This window comes from Crocuta crocuta, unplaced genomic scaffold (assembly GCF_008692635.1).
Source record: "Crocuta crocuta isolate KB4526 unplaced genomic scaffold, BGI_CrCroc_1.0 scaffold213, whole genome shotgun sequence".
Classification (NCBI taxonomy): Eukaryota; Metazoa; Chordata; class Mammalia; order Carnivora; family Hyaenidae; genus Crocuta; species Crocuta crocuta.
The window spans coordinates 5,294,016-5,315,573 of record NW_027529442.1 but is presented as its reverse complement, the minus strand read 5'-3'; the positions used below and the strand labels follow the sequence as shown (position 1 = coordinate 5,315,573).

The window sequence follows — 21,558 nt, the reverse complement described above, 5'->3', positions numbered from 1 at the left end:
AACCTAATAAAAGCAGAGTACATGGCTGGCGGACTTCCTGTAGCTTTGGATATAGAGCAAAAAGAGGCTTATGGGATATCCTACACTTGAAATTGTGGAGAAAGATATGTTAGTGGCCTAAGTAAATATGTATTTTATAAAGCAGATTCACAAATAGCATCCCTGCTCCATACCTGTCAGTGTGATTTTTTGCATGCCTTTGGCATTCAGTCCCGCTTGGTGTCTTCATTCTGTGTGTCTACATACATCACCACTATTTTATTGGGGCTGCTGCCTTTTCTGTTCAGCCGAAGACATTTCCCCTCTCCATTCAAGCAAGGTCAATTCTGAAGTGAACCTGGACAAAGAGCTGTATCACCCCAAGCTTAAGAAGCATTTCCATTTTCTCTTCCAAAGAGGCAAGTGTGCCTTCATCATAATTGGATTCTGCTTAACCTAGCCATTTTAATGATTAAATATAAATAGGAGCTCTAGGAGGGATGGGACAGCCATATTTAATGAGGTCACTCGGGTATCCGAGCCTCTTTCTGGGCCATTGTGATCTCTTGCTGACTTTTTGCTAAAGGGGGTCAAATAATTTGCACCTTGTTGTTGGGTTGTTTTAGAAAAATTGCCACTACTGTTAATTAAGGCTGTAAATGCAGGTAAATTCACATGAACACATGCCACTACCAAAATCCAGCATGCAACCTCAATTACATTTGATTCCAGGCCTCTGAAATGCAAAGGTAAACACTGAACACAGTGGGATAAAACTCCTGTGCAACAGGGAGCCAGGAGGAAATCTTGAACAGCATTACTCCAGCCAACATACACAAGCTGAACATTACTTTTTGAACCTATGGCCATGTGCATTAAAGATGAATATTTTGCCTATGAAAAATTAATGTCCCAGAGCTTATAGTACCATTGTTTCTTTGTGAAATGGAGTATGCAGAATGTCTTTTACAAATGCAGCCTTTTGGTGAATAGATTGCTTTTCCTCTTTTGGCTTGCACTACTAGTTGGATAGGCCCCTAAAGGAGTATTAAGCAAATGAGCAAATAGTTATCAAAGTGCTAGCCAGATTCACAGGAGCATGGAGATGGATGGAGGCAGTGAGCGAGACTAATTTTCATCATCGTGTGAAACAAAAAAAATGTCTCTTGTCCTATTTTCGTCTCTTGATCTTTTAAAAAGGTATATGCTGACTGCCCTTTTCTCGGTCAACAGATTGAGTTTTAAACAAAGAAGACTCCTTTTGAAGGCCAATATAAGAAGAACCCCGCTAAGGAGGGCAGGGCTGGCCTGGGGACTCCATGAGTTATCAGGTAAATGTTATGTCTGGAGTACAGACTGAGATAACCAAGCCTCATGGGGCCTTGGATCAATTTAACTCTGATGAATGACCAGTTTGGTAAATATTATTTACATTACTACACAAGTCGGGTCTGTTCCATTCATGTTTGAACAACCCACACGGTCTGCTGTGGCAGAGCCCCTCGAGTAATCCCCATGGAATGGCTTTCCCCACTGTTAACTCACAATTAGAAGGATAATTAGTAATGAGGGTGCTTTGCTTTTGAACTAAAAATGAAAACATGAGTGAATAACCCAATAATCTAGAATTGCAGCGATTCTTGAACCACAGCCCTCAAAACTATATTCTCAGTGATCTACAAAGATGGTAGTATTACTTTCAAAATTTTGCTCCTTCCTACCTCTGTTTAAAGAATGACATTGCTAAACAAACAGTTGAGGATTTCAAAAGATAAGATTTCAAGCATGGTTTTATCCTTTGCATACCTGTTTTTCTTTATCAGCATTTTCTTCCACTCTTTATTTACATGTATTAATTTATTCATTCACTCATTTATTCTATAAGCATTATTAAGCACTAACGTGTGTCAATCAGTGGCTTAGGCCAGGGATCAGCAAACATTTTTCCATGATGGGCCATGTAGTAAAAAGTTTAGATTTCCAGGGCCACCCAGGCTCTATTACCACTGCTCAGGTCGGCCATTGTGGAGCAAAGACAGCCATAGACAATATGTAAACAAAGATGGTTGGTGGTGTTCCAGTAAAGCTTTATTTACAAAACAAGCAGTGTGTCAGATTTGGCCAGTAGGCCACAGTTTACCAAACCCTGCCACAAGGCCATGGAATTATCTAGACAAACAAAATAGACAAAGTCCCATTGAACATACATTTCAACTGGGAGAGGCAGGTAATAAACACCGAGCAAATAATTGCAGATAGTAGCTAGTACAACAAAGGAAATGTATTTCTTATATTAGATTGAAAGTATATCTTCAGTTTGGTGCCCTACTTTACTATTATTTTGTGGATGTTGTCTACATAGCTACACAATCTTCATATTTACTGGCCTCACAATATATTGCCTAGTTGCGATACCATATTTTTTAATGTTTTATTTATTTATTTTTGAGAGAGAGAGAGAATGGGTGGGGGTGGGATGTGCAGAGGGAGGGAGAGAGAGAAAGAGAATGCCAAGCAGGTTCCACACTCTCAGTGTGGGGCCTGATGTGGGGCTCGATCCCACAAACCATGAGATCAAGACCTGAGCTGAAATCCAGAGTGAAGTGTTTACCAAGTGAGCCACCCAGACGCCCCAGTTGCTATTCCATATTTAACTTAATCCTTCCTCTATATGTATATTTAGCTAAACCTGATATATGAGCGTACAAATGGAGGGAGCAAATAAATCAAGGTGTTCATCTTATAGTAAACTTGTTTCTAATTCTTTGTTTCTGCTTTGGACATATAAGTTTCTGCTTTGGACATATAAGTCTAGATCAGAGGAAAAAAAGCAGACATGAAGACATCAAATGTAAAAAGCATTTGCCCTGTGCTAATAATTTCTGTCAGTGTCAGATATCCTCTAGTTTCAAGGTGGTCCTGAAAATCAGGATCCAGAAGGCTAGATTATTTTGAAAAAGGGAGCAAACAAGCAGGAACCTCACACTTCCTGTATTTTGCCACGAGACATTAGCCCTTCACAATGTCGTGTATTAGGAACAAAATCTCTCAGAGAAAGATACTTATGTTTGAATGCATCATGCATTGATTGAGTGCCGGCTGGATGCAAAGCACAGTGCATGACCCTATTATATGGGAATAGTTATTGAATGTGACAAAGCCCCTTCTCTCCAGGTGGAGACAGGGACCTGCATGGATAGGATAAATTCAAACCCCTGGCAAGTGACAAAATATATGGGAGGTAAACCCTACTCCCTTCTGCTTAGTGTCTAGTATAGAAAAGAAAATGCATGGGACCACGACTTCTCTTTCAGAAGTATTTACTCCTCACTTGTTCTTCTTCTTGGGAAGGAAAGTAACCTCTTTGATGGGAAGGGCAGGAGAAATATGGGGGTGCCATGCTTTCTGTATCCTGCATTCTTTTTTCCAATACTGATAGTGACAGACATATATGACTGGAGTTTCTATGTGCCAGACAGCAGCACTTTCATCTATTCAACCCTCATGACAGTCCCAGGAGATGGTACTATTACCATCTGCTGCTTAAAGATCACAAGACTGTCATAGAAACATTGAGAGACTGGTGCATCTTGGCTAATGAAGGGCATGGCCAGGTCCACTCGTATGTCCAACTTCATATTCCAAGCTCTCACCCTCTCTGCTCTCTGACTCACCGAGGAGTCGGCTCTGCTCTGCCATGATGTAAGCCTACGTGGGACAGGACAGAGTCCAGACCTCTCTGTCTCTGGCAGAGCATTTTCGATGTTTCCTGGGCTTAGCTACGCCAATTACTAGATTTGGTAGAGGTGGACAGAAAATCCAATCCATGTTCTTCCAGTTAGCAATATCATTATGAAAATTAATACTTTCATCTTTCTTGGTTTAACTCCTGTACCTATTTTCTCAAATTTTGGTTCTCAAAATTAGAGGAAAAAGGATGTGATTCTTACTGTAAACCTGTAACATATGTATGACTAATAGCAGTAATAAAGAATAGCTAACAATAATTATGGTACAGCAGTCGTTGTACTAAATACTTTAGTTATGTATTGTCTTCTTTGAATTTTCACTGCAATCCCAAATGAGTCGGTACTACATGTTACAGAAGAGGAAAGAGGGATTAAATTTTAGGCTGTCAAATAGGCTTCTAGTAAATAAAAGGGGAATGACTATTTTATTGGCTACATGGCATATTAATAGGCAAACCCCACACTTGATTGCAATGGTCTTTGATGTTAACATCAAATAATTCTGCCTCTCCCAGAGTCACTCACAAGAGTTGATATTTAATGTTGTATTAGAGTTCTCAAAGGTCAAAATCATTCAGTGGTACTGGCTAGCAAATAGCAGAGTGTGATTTGGTGAAGATACTTTATTTGGAAATCACTTTGATCTGTCCACTTCTACCCATCTTCTTTGACATTACCCTGGACAAGCCACTATCATTTCTTATTTGTGTTACTGAAAGAGCCTCCATATTCTCAGCCATATGTATTCTTGTCTGTGTCAGATATCTTCTCCATAAAGAGGAAGCATGATCTTGCTAAAGGTCATTCTTCTGCATAGGACACCTAGTGTCTTCCAATATTTAAAAATTTTTTTTTAGTGTATATTTTTGAGAGAGAGCGAGACAGTGCGAGTGAGAGAAAGGCAGGGGATGGGGGGAAGGCACAGAATCTGAAGCAGGCTCCAGGCTCTGACCTATCAACACAGAGCCCTACATGGGGCCTAAACCCGCAAACCATGAGATCATGACCTGAGACGAAGTCGGATGCTTAACCAACCGAGCCACCCAGGTGTCCCTCTTCTGACATTTCCTAGGATGAAGATAAAAATCCTCAACACTCCCTTCAAAGCTCTATGAAGTCTGTCTCCTATCTGCTTCTCCACCCCTATCTCCTTCTGCTCCCACATCTGCACCTCATCTACACTAGTCTGGTTCAATTCTTGGGCTATCTCATACTGCTTCCTGATCTTCTCTATCTCAGTTTTCACATCCACGAACATCCTTATCTTTCAGGCTCCCCTTCAATGTTGCTTCCTCAGAATTTCTACCTGCCAGCCTAGATCACCTTGTGAGAGGTCCGTATCTTATCCTGTTCCTATACTTCAGAGGACTTATCTCAACCTGCATGTGATTGGTTTTTGTGGTTACTTTTTTACTTCATTTAAATAAAGCTCTATGAGGGCAAGATCCAAATCTGTCTTGCTTACCACTCTGCTCTCAGTGCCCGGCACAGTGCCTGGCACATACTCACCTGGTATGTATTGTTGAATCGGGGCCCCAGGATGCAGTTGTACAGGCTGTGCACTGCCCAGCTCCAGGAGCACCATCCACACCGACTGCCATATCAGTGATGCTGCCTGGTGGTAGGCAACACAGTAGTCCTGGACTGAATGAAAGAAGAAACAAATAAATGAACGAGTAAATACAACTGCTGATACAGAATTGTGTTATTGCGGAAAATGATATTTGATGTCCAGTATTTTCTAAAAACTGCAAAACCCCAGGTAGTTACATATGCCTTGTATGTGTGTCACACGGAAGCAGTTATCTGGGCATTTTATGCGTTCTGAGTGACATCTTTTTGCTCTCCTTTGAATTCCACACTTTGTCATAATTTTGAACTTGGTCCACAACTCTCCAGGTGCCAGTATAAAGTCCCACTCCAGCTTCTTAATTGTATAGGGATCTCATTTTTAACTTGCAGGTGAAAAAACGCTGAAGCTGTATTCCATTTGTGAGTCAAAGTATGTTTTTAATATAGTATTCTTATTCAATGGGGCCCTTGAGTAATATCTGCAATGTATTATAATATGCTGGTAAAATATATACAACCCTCGGGGGAAGAAAAAAGTGACACCTCAAAGAAGATTATAGGTCACAGTATTGAAGCTGGAGTATCTGGCACAGGGGACTTTGGATAACTAAGTGTCCACTGGAGATAATAAATCTTGGCCATGATACCAGTCTCCAAGTCTTGCCACACATCTCTACTGTGTTTATTACCCCAGACTTCCCTGCAGCAGAAACTGAGCCATGATTATTTCTAATGCCATTTATTAATAAACTTTTAAAGGGTAATGGATTAAAACAGTAAAATGGGAATTCTTTTGCATGCATTTGGCTTGAGCGAACTGTGGTTTTTTAGGGTCAAGAACTGCTACATCATCCCCTCTACTGTCACCATTTCAAAATCTTTGAATCTCAAATTTCTACATTCTCCAAAGAGACTATCAGCTCCCCGAGGACAAGACCTATGCCTTGAATTTTTTTTGTATCTAACTTACATGCACTTGACAGTGCCTTGCACAGAAAGGGGTGTGCAGGTCTTGAAATTCAAGTGACGACTGAGTGAAGTCACTAAACCAAATGGCTTCATTGAACCAGAGTTAAAATGCCACACTGCCCCTAAAACATCACTACATTGATGTTTCAAACTAAGAACAGAATATTGACTTGGGCAAGTTTCACATCTACAGTTAACTCTTGAGACAGTAGGTGCCCTGATGCGCCACTCATAAACTCCTTCAGGGATGAAGGGCTTACCCTGCCCACTCGAAATCACCCTTGGCTGTCTACCAGGGGTGGTTGCCCACTTTGGGAAAAGAAGACCACTGCCAGTAACTGGTCAACACTAGTAGAAAGACCACGCCCCCTCTCTCCAGCTCAGGGTAATGTCGCAGGGTCCCCCCAGCTCCAGGTTCTCACTGGGTCCACTGAGGCTTTGCTGAGAACGCAGAACAGCCCACCCTCTCCCTCTGCCCCATCCTGCTTTTTTCCCACCCCGTCCACAGGTGTTGATCCCAAGAGCACTTCCTAATAAACCTCCTAAATGCTAATATTTGACCCTGACTTAGCTTCCCACAGAGCACAACCTATAACCCATGCCTCGCTGTTTCCACGGAATGCAACACAAAGGAATCCATTCAAGGACTTCCTTTCCCCCATTTGAACAATCTAGTAACAAATGGTGTTATTATTTGAGAAAGCTACTGGATCTTGGGAGCAGCTGCAGCAGAGAGTTGGATTCACACTATTCACGTAACACAACACAAAGGCTCTCGTAGCCAGGAGAAACAGGCAGCCTCTTCCTGCATTCCACGGGAATGCTGCTCCACAAACAACACAAGGAGTTCAGAGGAAGCAAGCACACACTTATTATGAGCAATGGCAAGGGTCCTTTGCATTTTTAATTGACCTCCAGAAAACTTTTTTCTTTAAGGCCTGGTTGTTTGCTTATATTTCATTCCTCAAAATGTGCACTAACACGATAACCCTTTAAGAAATTTCCTAAGGCATCCGGTGCCCGGCTGGCTCAGTTGGTGGAACGTGTGACTCTTGATCTCTGGGTATGAGTTCAAATCCCACAGTAGTGGTGGCGATTACTTAAAAAAAATCAAATAAAAAATAAATTTAAACAAGTCTTCTACGAGATGAGTCATAGTTTTTCCTTATAAGTGTTATAACAAAATATAATTATTGATGACACTAGAGTATATTTAATAATCTATTATAACTATCCATGAGGCTCTTGTACAAGAGTCAGCAAAATACGGCTAGGAGAGAAATCTAGCCCACAGTGAGCAAAATCCAGCCACATTCATCTGCAGATTGTTTATTGTGGCTTTCACGCTACCATGGCAGAACTGAGCAGTTGTGACAGAGATGATGTGGCCCACAGAGTCTAACATATTTACTATGTACCCCTTCACAGAAAGAGTTTGCTGACCTCTGTTTTAGTACAGTAACATTTGGTGATCTCAATCGAGTATAAAATAAAATAAGAAAATGTTGAGGGAAAGTAACATTCTGTGTGTATACATACAAACATATAAACGCATATGCATTCACATGCACAGAAAAGAAAATCTGTCTCTCGTCACTGAGATTAGAGGTGAATGTTTTATATCCTTCTTTTTGAGGTTTTTTTTTTGTACCTTTCACAAGAAACATGCATTGCTATTTTTAATAAGAAAACCAATAAGTGTGATTTACCATTTGTGTTTCTTCTTCAAAACCATTGAGAATTTTGTCATGAGCTGGCTGTCTATAAAAAATACATTTATGGGAGGCACCTGGGTAGCTCAGTCAGCTAAGCATCCAACTTTGGCTCAGCTCATGATCTCACAGCTCATGAGTTCAAGCCCCACATCGGGCTCTGTGCTGACCACACAGAGCCTGGAGCCTGCTTTGGATTCTGTCTTCCTTTCTCTCTGCCCCTTCCCTACTCGTGCACTCACACATGCTCGCTCTTGCTCTCTCTCTTTCTCTCTCTCAGAAATAATAAAAATTTAAAAAAAATACATTTATTGGAAGTGAAGTTAGAAAGCAGCTCTGAATGTGTGCACACTGAAAGATTTGTTTCCTAATACTCCCCATGTCTGAAGAAAATATGTAAGCAATGCAATGTAGAGAAGCTTGTCCAGCTACTGGATTAAGCATCCAGTTGGCCATCAGAAGTGTAAGAATTAAAAAAAAGAAAAAAAGAAAAAAAAAAAGCAGCAGCAACAAGCCTGGATTGTTTTTGTGACAGCTGGGTCCATTTGGTAAGCGTATACACATTACTGTATGAAATATGGTTTATTCGGCCTCCCATTTGTGAGGCTTTTAAATTCTCCCATTGATGTAGAAACACGGCTTCCATTTTCCAAAACTGGGCCATTTCTGGGCTGTTAAAATAGCGTGGTGGCCCTTATAATAACATAACTTGTTTTGAACACTTTTCTTAATAAATAGCAACTCCATGCTCAGTGCTTTTTACTAGCATTTTTTTTACACAAAAAGGAGTAAAAAACCCTCAGCCTATTTTTCCGATGAGGAAACTGAGCCTCCAGCAAGTTGAACAGATGGCCAGAGGGTCACCAGCTAAAACATGGCTTAGCCAGAAATCAAGCTACCGCTCTTTGACTCCAGAATCTGAGAACTCAGTCTCCAAGAGATGCTGTCTCCTGACCATTTGAATGTTCCCAAAGGTGACATACCCCAGCCCCCATCATAGGGACACACATCGTTAGCACTCAGCAAATATCTGTAGAATGACCAAAAAGACTGTCCTCTTTCTTTTTTTAATTTTTATTAAATTTTTATTTTTTATTTTGAGAGAGAATGCACATAGACACGTCAGAGAGGGCAGGGGAGGGGCAGAGAGAGAGAGAGAGAATGCAGGATTAACTATATTAATCCAGGCACCCCAGGACTATGCTCTTTGGTCTGTTAAGTGAGAACTAGTACAAGTGAGGGTGAGTTGTAGCTTTCAGATATATCAGGAGGTCATGATTTTCACACATCAGATTATTTAAGAACAGTATTTGCAGTTGATATAAAGTGCTAGCACACTATTTCTACGTAATACCAAAACATTTCTGATTTCATTATTCATTTATTTAAAAATTTTTTTTCTTTAACGTTTATTCATTTTTGAGAAATAGAGCGAGACTGAGCAGTGGAGGGGCAGAGAGAGAAGGAGACACAGAACCTGAAGCAGGCTCCAGGCTCTGAGCTGTCAGCACAGAGCCCAACGCGGGGCTCAAACTCACAAACTGAAAGATCATGACCTGAGCCCAAGTCAGACACTTAACCGACTGGGCCACCCAGGCGCCCCCTTTTTTTTGTTGTTGTTTTAATTTTATTTGTATTTCATTTCTGATTTTAAGTAACAGTTTCAGGAAAATTTTTGTGTAAATGTATTATAAGACCAAATTGATTTCATATTCAAAATAAATATTAAATTTTGGATAGCAATCATATTTTCTTAAACTGATATTCATGTTAATATCACACAGAAGCAGACCACAATGTGATTGAGAAGTCCATTTTCTTCTACTGTCTTCAGCGTTTTGAAAATTCTGGGTCTTGGCCCATTAGAAACTTGGGGCTTTTTTAACTTTTTAAACTCAAGCAAGTAGTCCTAGTTTTCTGACTTAGCAACCATGAATCTCTGTAGAGGCTGGAAAACATATCTATTCATAATTGATTTTTTCCTATTACTGAATCAAAATGGAAAGGGTGTTCAACATTTTGAAATTAGTATTTCTTAGCCACACCAAATGAAGACTCAATTATAGCCAGATCTTTCTATTTTATAGGTTGAATTATGCATTTTTGTATCCTTCCATTGAATTATGCATTTTGCATTAATAAAAGGACAAAATATAATTTGGGTTTGGAAATGAAATGTAAAAGTTGACAGTTTCCCCTCAAATTGTGCAATTTATATTTCCATTTAAAATACATTAATAGAGGAATGCTTGGCTGGCTCATTCAGTAGAATGTGTGACTCTTCATCTCGGTGTTGTAAGTTCAAGCCCCACCCTGGGTGTAGGGCTTACTTTAAAAAAAAATGTACTTGGGACACCTGAGTGGCTCAGTTGGTTGAGTGTCTGACTCTTGATTTTGGCCCAGGTCATGATCCCAGGGTCATGGTATTGAGCCCCATGTTGGGCTCTGTGTTGAGCGTGGAACCTGCTTAAGATTCTCTCTCCCTCCCCCCTCCCTCTCCCACCTTCCGCCCTGCTTCCAGGCATGTGTATGCTCTCTCTCTCTCAGACAAAATAGAATAAGAGCTCTTGGGTGGCTCAGTCAGTTAAGCATCCAACTTCAACTCCGGTCATGATCTCATGGTTTGTGAGTTTGAGCCATACATCGAGCTCCATGCTGACAGCTCAGAGCCTGGAACCTGCTTTGGATTCTGTGTCTCCCTCTCTCTCTGCCTCTCCCTTGCTTGAGCTCTGTCTCTCTCTCTCTCTCTCTCTCTCTCTCTCTCTCTCAAAAATAGGGGCGCCTGGGTGACTTGGTTGAGCATCCAACTTCGGCTCAGGTCATGATCTCACAGCACGTGAGTTCAAGCCCTGCGCGGCTCTGTGCTGACAGCCAGCTCAGAGCCTGGAGCTTGTTTCAGATTCTGTGTCTCCCTCTCTCTCTCTGACCCTCCCCTACTCACACTGTCTCTCTCTCTCTCTTTCTCAGAAATAAATAATACATTAAAAATTTTTTTAAATAAATAAAAATAAAAATAAACATTAAGAAATGTCTTAAAAAACAAAATAGANCTTGATTCTTAAATTAATCATGTAATAAATTAAAAAACATCAAAAAATAAAAACATTAGGGGCACCTGGGTGGCTCAGTCAGTTGAGTGTCCGGCTCAAGTCATGATCTCACGGTTTTGTGAGTTCGAGCCCCATGTCGGGCTCTTTGCTGACAGCATGGAGCCTGCTTGGGATTCCCTGCTCCCTTTCTCTCTGCCTGCACTGTCTCTGTCTCTCTCAAAAATAAATAAATGTAAAACAAATACATTAATAGAGATATGAAAAGAAATTATATTTTTAAGCCTTCACCAGTGCCAGGCCTGACAGAATGCCCGCAGAGTGGGTATTTTATCATTATCTCCTTTAGGCAGAAGAGAAACTGAGGCTCAGAGAGATGGGGAAACGTGCCCAATGGTCCTACAGCCATAAAAGAGCCAAGTGTTCTAAACCTCAGCACTTTTGACATTTTGGACTGGATAATCCTTTGTTGTGGGGGCTGTCTTGGGCACTGTAGGATTTAGCACTGTCCTTGAACTTTACATATTAGATGACACTGGCACTCCCCCACCCAGCCCCACCCCGCCAACTGCCGCCAAGTTGTAACAACCAAAGATGTCTCCAGATTTTGCCATACTTGCCTCCGGGGCGGGAAGCAAAATCACCTCTGGTTTACAACCACTGCCGTAAAGCTCCTGTCTTAAGCCCTATTCTTTTCCGCCTGTCCTTCCCTTTAGGTCAAGATCACCGTCTGTGGAACCGGCTCCCAACAAACTTGTCCCCGTCTATGCACTCGGGGCCTTGGTCAAGTTAGTTTCTCCCCCATTCTACCTAGGAAGGAAATGCCTGCCACCCACAATTAGGTGGTTTGGGGTATGTACCAAAGCTAAAATTAATAAAAAAATAATTAATTGCCCTGCTCTCATTCCCAGAAATCTGACCCAGAACGGGATCCATGTGCGCTGGGATGAGATTGTTAAAAGGGGACGGCAGTGGGAAGGCTTATTCAAGTTCACAGTGCTCACTATTTCACTTAGAATTAATTTGAGGAAGAAACAGAATAAGAATAGCAAAGTCATCAAAGATGATGGCTTTTCCTTTATGACCCTTGGCACCAGAACAAAGAGCCTATTTTTGTGGTTTTGGGGATATCCAGAATAAAGGGAATAAAAATGTTTAGGTAATGTTTGGATGGTTTCGGGACCGTACATACATTAGTGATAGGTCAATTAATATCTGAACAGTTCAAAGAGGCAATTATTTTAATTTATAAATCACTTCAGAGGTAGAGAACTGCCATCCCTTAATGTGGTTTTTACAAATAAGAGTGCTCATTGTTATGTGTGTTTGTGTGCGTGTGTGTTTCTAGCCATGTCATTCTATCTGGCCTGAATTTTCCGACCAGATCGCATACCTCGGTGATTATGTATTTGTCTCCAGAGCACTGGCAGATACATAAAGCGTTGTATCTGCAATTTGACCCTTGGCTGAGACCACCCTATTTTTCGAGTTTTGACTCTGCTGAAAGGTACCACCATCCACAGTGTTGCTTCCAGAAACGGACTTCTTACATTACACTCTAAATGGCAGCGTCTGGGAGCTAAGACTCCCCAGAGGGTTATAATGCCTCTTGGTAATCACTCAAAAAGAGGAGAGAGCCCAAGTGATTTCTGGGCACTGGGGGCTTATTAGACATTTAAACAGTTGGTGAAAAATCCCCCACTAGCAACTTGGAGCTTTTCTTTAAAATTAACCATATAATAAGCATCCTTATTTTCTTATTTTATTTATTTTGTTTTATCTTGTCTTGTTTTATTTTGTTTTACTTTATCTTATTATGTTTGGTTGGGTTCAGTTTGGTTTGGTTTTATTTATCTTTTTAAAAAAAATTTTTTTAAGTAGTCTCTCTACCCAATGTGGTGCTTGAACCCACAGCCCTGAGATCGTGAGTCACGTGCTCCTCTGAGCAGGCCAGCCAGGTGTCCCTTTCTTACTAATTTTAACTACTGAGTAACAACAAAGTACCACACATAGGGCCCAATGCTAGACGTGTTAGAGGATGCAAGACAAAAACAATCTAATGGTGAAGGCAAACTAGGAAGCTGGAAATAGAGTATAGTGCTATCTTGGGAAAAGTTTTAAGTGGAGAAGCGCAGACTCAAGAAGGTATGTTGGTTGGGGAAGCTTCCAGAAGGGAGTGATCTCTGCTTCAAAGCTGGAAGATGAATAGGTGTTAGTTTGGTGAGATTTCAGTTAAGACTAATAAAGACCCAGGCAATCATTAAGTTCACTCATAGCCTTTTCCATTACATATTCCCCTTCCCTTTTCATTCAAGTTTCTTCTATTGCAAACAGATAAAAAAGACCATTATATAAACTGTATTTATGCCCTTGGCTTCATTAATTAAAACATCACAAGGATTACCGAGCATCTACTACATGCCTGGCACTATTCTAGATGCTAAGGGACCGCCTGCAGACCACAGACCATTCCTTCATTCAGGGAGTTTCATTTTAGTGATGGAGACAGACAGTAACAGGAAATCAAAGCAGAGATATTCACAGAGCCTCAATGCTGTGAAGATGAGAAATGACAGGGTCATGTGAAAGGCTGAGGTGACATTTCAACTAAAACTAGAACCAAGGGGAGCCATCCCTGAGATCAGTGGAGTAGGTATTCCAGCCCAGGGAACAGCAAAGGCCTTGGGGCGGGAATGATCATGACCTGCGGATGCAGAGATCAGCGAAGGCACGTCATGGAAGACCTTGTGGGCCATGCTTAGACGTTTGGGTGCTGTTCGGCTTGGGTCTTGCAGGCAGTCCTTCTTAGGATTGGACAACATTAAATGCATTTCAGTGGCGGGAATAAGTAATCTTTGCACTGTGGCACATCCCAATATTCAGTGATGAAACGTTTTGTTAGATTTCCACTTTCTACCTTGACCTGATATACTTTTTGGTGTAACGCACGTCTTGGAGAGAACAGACCAGATGGCCTGAGTAACCGCCCTTAATTAGGGCCGTGTCTATTTAGGCCCAAAGACCAGGCTGCCAGATGCCAACCAAATTGTTCAGTCCTTTTCTTGAAGGAAGAGCAAAACAGTGCCCCTCCACGGTAATCCCAGCTCCCCACTGAGGCAGCGTTTCCAGTCCGAGTGGGAGTTGTGCTCTGTGCTGGCCTGCTGCCTCATCAATAATTAATTCCGTTCCTTAATCCCAGGAAGTGTTTGGGAAACTGAAGCAAGGAGGAGAGGGTCATCCCCAGGGATGTGTATGCCCCAAGTGCTCCCCTGTGCCTGTGCTGATTCCCTTCCTGCCTCAGTCCGGAATGAGGGCAAGAGTGCATGTTGACAAGCAGACACACATGGGTGCTCACCTAAGGTCCGCTCCCTGCTGGTTGTATGGCCCCAGTTTCCCCACGTCTGTTACATGGAGCCAATGCTTGGCTCATATGGCTATGAGGACAGAAACCTCAGGAAGCTCTCATACTCCCCATAGATTTTCTCACATTTACATGGCGGCTTGGCTTCTCTGGGTTCTACTTTCTTAGCAGACTCTCGGGTGTTAAAGCCTGCAAACCTGGGATTTCTTCTGCAGCCATTGTCTTCAACTGGAAATGAGAATGGAAAATTATTAACTTGGCTTCATTGCTTCACCACCAAAGAGTGGCAGTTTTTCAAGGTGCTGCTTATAATGAAAACCTTGAGATTCTCTTTCTGATGAAAGCGGTCCCTAAAGGCCATTGTTTGTTACTGAAATCACAGTAGTGCCTTGTAAAAGTTAGACATACAAAACAAGAAGAGGGTTGGAGTAGGAGAGGCTTGAGAGGGAGAATTCTTAGGGAAGCGATTATATTTGGCTCACCGATAACGTTACATCATACTGTTATGAAAACATTATCAGGGTATTACAAAACATGTGTGAATGTACCATTAAACTTTTTTTTTTTTGTATTCTAATGGCATTATTTCACTGCATTAAAACAAAGAATGTTTGCTATTACGGCAGATAAGTTAATAGAATTTTAATAGAGTTCTGCTTTGAACTGCATTTATTTTGAAACTTTTCAATGGTTATTTGGGGGGAGGGAGGGTGCTCTTCAGCATAATATATCCCATCTCTTCCTTCTAAAGTTAAATTTTGCGGCAGCTTGTTTCAGTAAACAGAGGCAGTGGCAGACCATGTGACATTGAAAGAAATCTAGATAGGGACTTGCTTTGTGATTAAGTGCTAACACGTCGCTTGGATGGAAATGCAGTGGCAGAGATGACATCTTAGGCTCTGGAATTAGAAAGATGAAGGTTCAAGTCCAATTCCATCCCTTACAGCTGTGTGACCTCATGGCAGATGATATTTTATATCAGCCTCAGTTTACGTGCCTGTAAAATGGAGATAATACAGGCAAGGAAATGCTCATAACAACACATAAAATGGTACCTGGTACATAGAAAGTTCAAAAAAAGTCATTATAGTTAATACCAATCAACTGTGTTACTTTTAGCAGTTGCTTTACCACCCAGGCTTTAAATTCCTTACTTTCAAAACAGGAGATTTGGACTAGAATCAGTGTTCCTCACATTTGATCCTTCTTACACAGCCCTCAAAATTTTTGCCGTTATGGAAGGGGAAAAATATCCCTGCACTATAACCCTGAAAAGAATAAAGCCATATACGCAGATATTTAGTAGATCTGTGAAAACCTGTAAATTTAAAATAAATCTGTCATTTAATATAGCTGTGTTGGCTTTAATTTAGCAGCACGAAATATCACAATACCCATCTTTCCAAGGTGTTATTGTAGAAGACCCTGTCACCTGAGGTTTGACCCATTCGTGGGTGTATCGCTCAGGGAAGTGACACACCAGAGCTACACCAAATGGATTACCAATACCTTGCATACCTTGGACTTATCCAGAGCTATAATAGCTAGTTATCTTTTTGTTTCTAATATACACAAATACAGATACATGTGAAACCAGTCGGTACAGTGTAGTAGCTGAGAGCAAACCCTAGATCCAGACAGCCTGGGTTCACATCCCAGCTCTGCCACTTGCTAACTTTGTGATGATGGGCAAGCCATTTAACAGATCTGTGCTTCAGTTTCCTCATCTGTAAAATCAAGATAAGATGAATCTATTGAAGCGTGTTATTGTGAGTTAATATATGTACAGGGCTTAGAACAATGGCTGCTCTACCGCATCTCCTCAGTGAGCTGTGCCTACCAACATATACAAACAGATCACACTTCAATAAACACTGTCTTGGGTCATTGCTATGTTCCTTTTTGGTTCTGAAACTTTTAAGTTGTTGAGAAGGACATCTGGGTCCTGATACTCTATTCTTTGAGTAGACAATATCGATGGCTCACATGTTTCCCCTATAAACCTATTATAGTAGTACCTCCCTCTAGGTACTTCCTGAGTATGGTAAGGTCTAGAATGGATAATGAGTCTGTATTTGAAAAGCTTTAACTCCCTCAAAACTTGACAGATGAAGATCCTATTATTAATTGGCAGCTTATGACTCTTTAGCCTGAGCAGAGGATCATTGTGAGAACCAAATGTTGACTGGTGAGCCTCTACTGCTTAAGCAAAACCACAGGGGAAAAGAAAACCATTTCTCTAGTACAGCTTTCCTGCCAACAACATTGAAGAAAATGAGACATAACGTGAATTCCATATGTCCAAATTTATTACTATTCCATTTGGTCATAAAAAATAAGCCTCTCTGACCTACCATATCTGAAACCCAAATTGTTTGTATCTCAGACTCTAAATCCTTCCTCTAAATCTTCACACACCTGCATCATGTTGACATCTAAAGTAAGCATGATTCATTGGAAAGTGTGAGATTTGTGTCCAAAAAGAAGCTGCATGAGGATAAGGGAGTCTCTGCGCCCAGAGATGGGAAGTAAAATATGCAGATGGTGGTAGTGTGGTAAATAGATTGTAGCCTTCGTATGTATTGGCAGAAATTCAAAGAGACAAATCAGGTGTTTGAATTACTCAAGTAGAATTACTTTGTGTTTAGTTATTATGTCTCAGATGAGAGTTTTTATAAATCACAGTGAACTGGTAATTATACTCTTAGATACACTACAGCACGTTTTAACAGACCACAGAACCCCTGTACCTTTCTGCTTGAATGTGGTCACGTTTCACGTTGGGTAATAGACAAGTTCTTGTGTCAAGCTATACACATGTGGACAGACCTAAACGAAGACAGCAACAAGGAGTGAAACCAGGGGCAGGGGAAATTGTTTAATCCAACATTGGTTTTGTTTGGTTTGAAAAGAGATCATCCACAGTCAAGAGAACATGTATGGTTTGGTTTCACTTCATCTATTGCCCAGCTAACTTGGAAGGAACAGTAACTCCCTCATCAGAGATTATAGAATTCTCCAGGATCCATTTATAGGTTTTCAAGAGTGAATTTGCCAAGGCTGTGATTATACTCTGATCATTCCTACTAAGATTTGATTATTTTTTTTTTTAGATAGGAAGATCATGATGTACATTATATGTTACTCAGTCAATAAATTTGGCATCATATTGGTTTATAGCTAGTATTTGGGCTGTGTAATAGCCTCCGTCAGTAATTTTTTTTTTTTGTAAACCCAATTCTTTTTATAGACCTAGGTCACATTATTAATTAGGATGAGATTATCTTTATCTCACTGCACCATCTTTCCACCAGTGTTTTTTCAGAGATAAACTTCTTATTTTTATGTTTATTTATTTATTTTGAGAGAAAGAGAGAGAGAGCCAGAGAGCATGAGTGGGGAGGGACAGAAAGAGAGAATCTCAAGTAGGCTCCACACTGTCAGTACAGAGCCCGACACAGGGCTGCAAGAACATGACCTCAGCTACAACCTGGGGTCAGCTGCCTAACTGACTGAGCCACATAGGTGCCCCTTAGCGCATGAACTCCCTTGCTTTTCTCACCCTGACAGGCTGTGAAGGTTCTCTACACACATTGGATTCCTGAAGAATTTGGGTTCTTCTGAGCTGTCCACACCGCCCTTCTAATAAAATTCCTATTTTGTTTAAATTAGGCAAAGCCTATTTCTGACTCTTGCACCCAAGCAAACCCATCTAGTGTAAGATACTAACCAAAATGTCACATGTATACACATATATGTGATACATATTACTAAATATATCATATGATATTTATCTTATTCATTGAGAATTTACCACCCTTAGCTCTATTCTACTCCTCTTAACACATAATAACCCCTTTATACTTGCAACTTTATTAAGATACTCTCTTCTGCCCACCCTTCTGCACTTTCTTACTATTCCCTGCACCCACNCCCCCCCCCCCGCCACTGACCCCACTATTTTTCAATGCACTTATCTCCTTCCAACATTCCTTATAATTTTCTTACTACGTTTATTGTTTATCTGTCTTTCTCCACTGGAATGTAAGCTCACTGATATTTCTCAAGTGCCCAGGACAGTCTCTGGTACATGACAGGGGCTCAATAAATATGTGTTGAATTAATTGACTAGTTAATTAATGAGCTACATGCTACTATTTGGTTTATTACAAATATTCCTGTAAATCCACAAACTCCTTCTACCTATCTTGCAGGACCTGCTTAGGTAAAATGTTTGCTCTCCTCTCTAAAGCTTTTTAAGTACGGGCTAGATTTTCACATCTGTGCTCTTGCCCAGCAACAGGGGACTAGATCAAATGACCTCCTGAGAGCTGTCTGGCCCTTGACATTCTAATTCAATTCCACTTAAATGTCCTAAAAGTAATTTGTAGAGAAATTCTTTTCCACCTCCTCTCCCCAATTGGCATGCACATTTATCTAATTATTTCCTTGGTAGATTGACCTAGCTTTGAAGGAGCACCATGTCAGCTCTCATGCAGTTTCTCTAAGCACTCACTTTATAAAACTAAGAGACTAAAGACTCAGCTCTCTAGGGAATTAAATTGCATTCAAATAAGATTAAGGATTTTTGAGTCACAAAAGCAAGGACAATCAGAGGCTAACTAAGAAGAGGCAATTGTTCAGCAAACTAATCCAGACATGTAATTCACAAAGGACTCTCACAATTGGTCGAGAAAAAAAAATTTGCCTGTGAAGGAATGGGTGGACTGGAGTGAGTGAGGGGAGACTTCTTCCTTCCAGGATTTAAAACCCTGTCCCTCACTGCCTAGATGATGAATATGTTTATTTTCTAAATTTAGTCGATTGTGGCCCAATACCTTTCCAAGGAACTGGATTAGTTTAGAGCCTTAGAGAGAACTTTGGATTAGGTCTTCAGAGGCAGGCGCTCAGGGTAGTTTCTCTAAAGAAGCAACGGATTGGTGGTGGGGGAAGTGAAATCTATTGATGTTGATCTAAGGAGGTTCATTTGTCACCCCTCTTAACCTCTCACAGGCTATGGACTTCCTCTCAGAATAATGTTTTAAAATGTATAAGATAAAGAGCATAAGATTACAAAACAAAGTAGTTATATTGAATTCCATTTATCTATTTTTTCCCAAAGCACATGTTTTGTATACATGTTTATTAATTGTACTATCAACATTGTAGCACACATGTTTATTAATACATTAAATATCAAGGGCTAGCGGAAGGTCTGAAAATTTATGTCATTTTAAAGTGGTGATAAGGTTTTTGTTGTTTTTTTAATGTTTATTTTTGAGAGAGAGAGAGTGCAAGCAGGAGAGGGGCAGAGAGAGAAGGGGACAGAGGATCCAAAGCAGTTCAAAGTTTGAACTTGGGGCTCAAACTCATGAAGCACGAGATCACGACCTGAGCTGAAGTCGGATGTTTAACTGACTGAGTCCCCCAGGCGCCCCTAAAGTGGTGATAAGTTTAAGTGATAGTTTGAAGTATTGCAACATCTGTACTGTGATGTGAAAACATCTACGATTTATGTAATTGATAAAGTCACAGGTACAGCTAATAATCCTGTGGTGTGTTGCCTATATTTATAATCAAAGAGAATGTTGAATTTCAGTTAGACGTTAATAAAGATAATGGTATCATTCCTTGCATGCTGCAGCTTCTGGCCCAGGATGAGAGCTCTGGGCGTGGAGCCTGACGAACCTGTGTAGCTTCCCCACTAAACACCACCCCCGACTTCACCATGAGATGCCTGTGGTTGCTGACATTTATGGAAACTCTTGGTCCACTAAGAAAATGTTCCCACTGACTACGGTCCACGATGAGGAAGCTTGAAAAATTGGAAAAAAAAAATATCAGTACCTGTCATGTATGTCTTCTGCTTAATGAAATGTCCCCTCTAGGCTGGTAAGCAGAGTCCCAAGTTGCCATTATAGAGTAGTTAGAGCTGTGACAGGAGGGCGACCCGCTTGTCCTGGTTTGCCCAGGACCATCCCAGTTTTTAAATGAAGAACTCCACATGCATGGAGGCCCTTGGTCGCCGGTGAACCTGGATGGTTGGTGGGTGCTCTGGAGTTAGAATCAACAGAGTGATCCGCGTCAAGTCCATCTCCCTGAGCCTCAGTATCTGAGTCTATAAGTGGGACAAAGAATGCCCTTCTCACAAGGTTGTACCACGAGTTCAATGTGGTTATCTATATAAAAGGCCCAGGACAGTTCTCATTGTAAGCATTAAAGACACAGGGACTGTCATCATCATCGCTGCTGTTATTGTGACATTAACTCCCTTCCTTCTACCTTATGCCATCCTCCAGAAAGAGCCATACCTTCTTCTCTGCCTCTCTAAGTTGTACACAGTCTTCTAGGCTCCTCTGAAGTTTTCATGAAGAATGTGTTAACATGACATGGATGATGAAATAATGTATTAGGTTGAACACTATGAAACTGACAGTTTTCTAAATCAAAAACAACTGAATGCTTCATAATGTCATATAAGTCAATGTGAGTGTATACTGAGTACAGAGCATGGCACATGAGAAGCTGTCATTTTATAAATAAATATCCTTTCTTTTTCCTTAATGATTGTGATATTGAAAGGCCTCTCCTTGGGGCACCTGGGTGGCTCAGTCGCTTAAGCATCCAACTCCTGATTTGGGCTCAGGTCATGATCTCAAGGTTCATGATTTCGAAACCCGCACTGAGGTCTTCACTGACAGGTCAGAGCCTGCTTTGGAGTCTCTCTCTCTCTCTCTCTCTCTCTCTGCCTCCCCACCCCACTTATACTCTGTCTCTCTCTCTATCTGTCTCTCTGTCTGTCTCTCAGAATAAATCTATAAACCCTTAAAAATGTTTTTTTTAATAAAATAAAAGGCCTCTCCTTAATTCATTCTTCTGTTATCATCCCAGGTTTCCAATGAGATTTCTGACTTCATGCCTTTATATTCTTTACAATCAAGATCATGTATTGAACACTCAAGGAAAATCATTTTTTAACTTTTCATAAACTGCATGTAAGAAATTCACAAACCAGAAGAAAAATTCTTTAGTTTTGGGATTGTATGTTTGCTCCAGATATACTTGCCATTATGTATCCCTCTCTTTTTGGCAAAGACTAACATATTAATTACTTTGTATTATTCTTTACCTTACTTCTTCGGCCTAATCTTGACCATGTGATATCCACC

General features: G+C 40.8%; 1 protein-coding gene across 3 annotated transcripts in view; it reads right to left on the bottom strand.

Moving 5' to 3' along the window:
• LOC144228446 (uncharacterized) overlaps positions 1–21,558 on the bottom strand; it is a 402,465-nt gene that overhangs the window by 227,947 nt on the left and 152,960 nt on the right. For all 3 annotated transcript variants that reach the window (XR_013334198.1, XM_077760264.1, XM_077760263.1), the window contains exon 2: positions 5,238–5,372. Coding sequence is in view for 2 of the 3 variants with exons in the window: in XM_077760264.1 (XP_077616390.1) it covers positions 5,238–5,372 (135 nt within the window). In the remaining variant the exon portion in view is untranslated. The remainder of the gene's footprint in view (positions 1–5,237; positions 5,373–21,558) is intronic.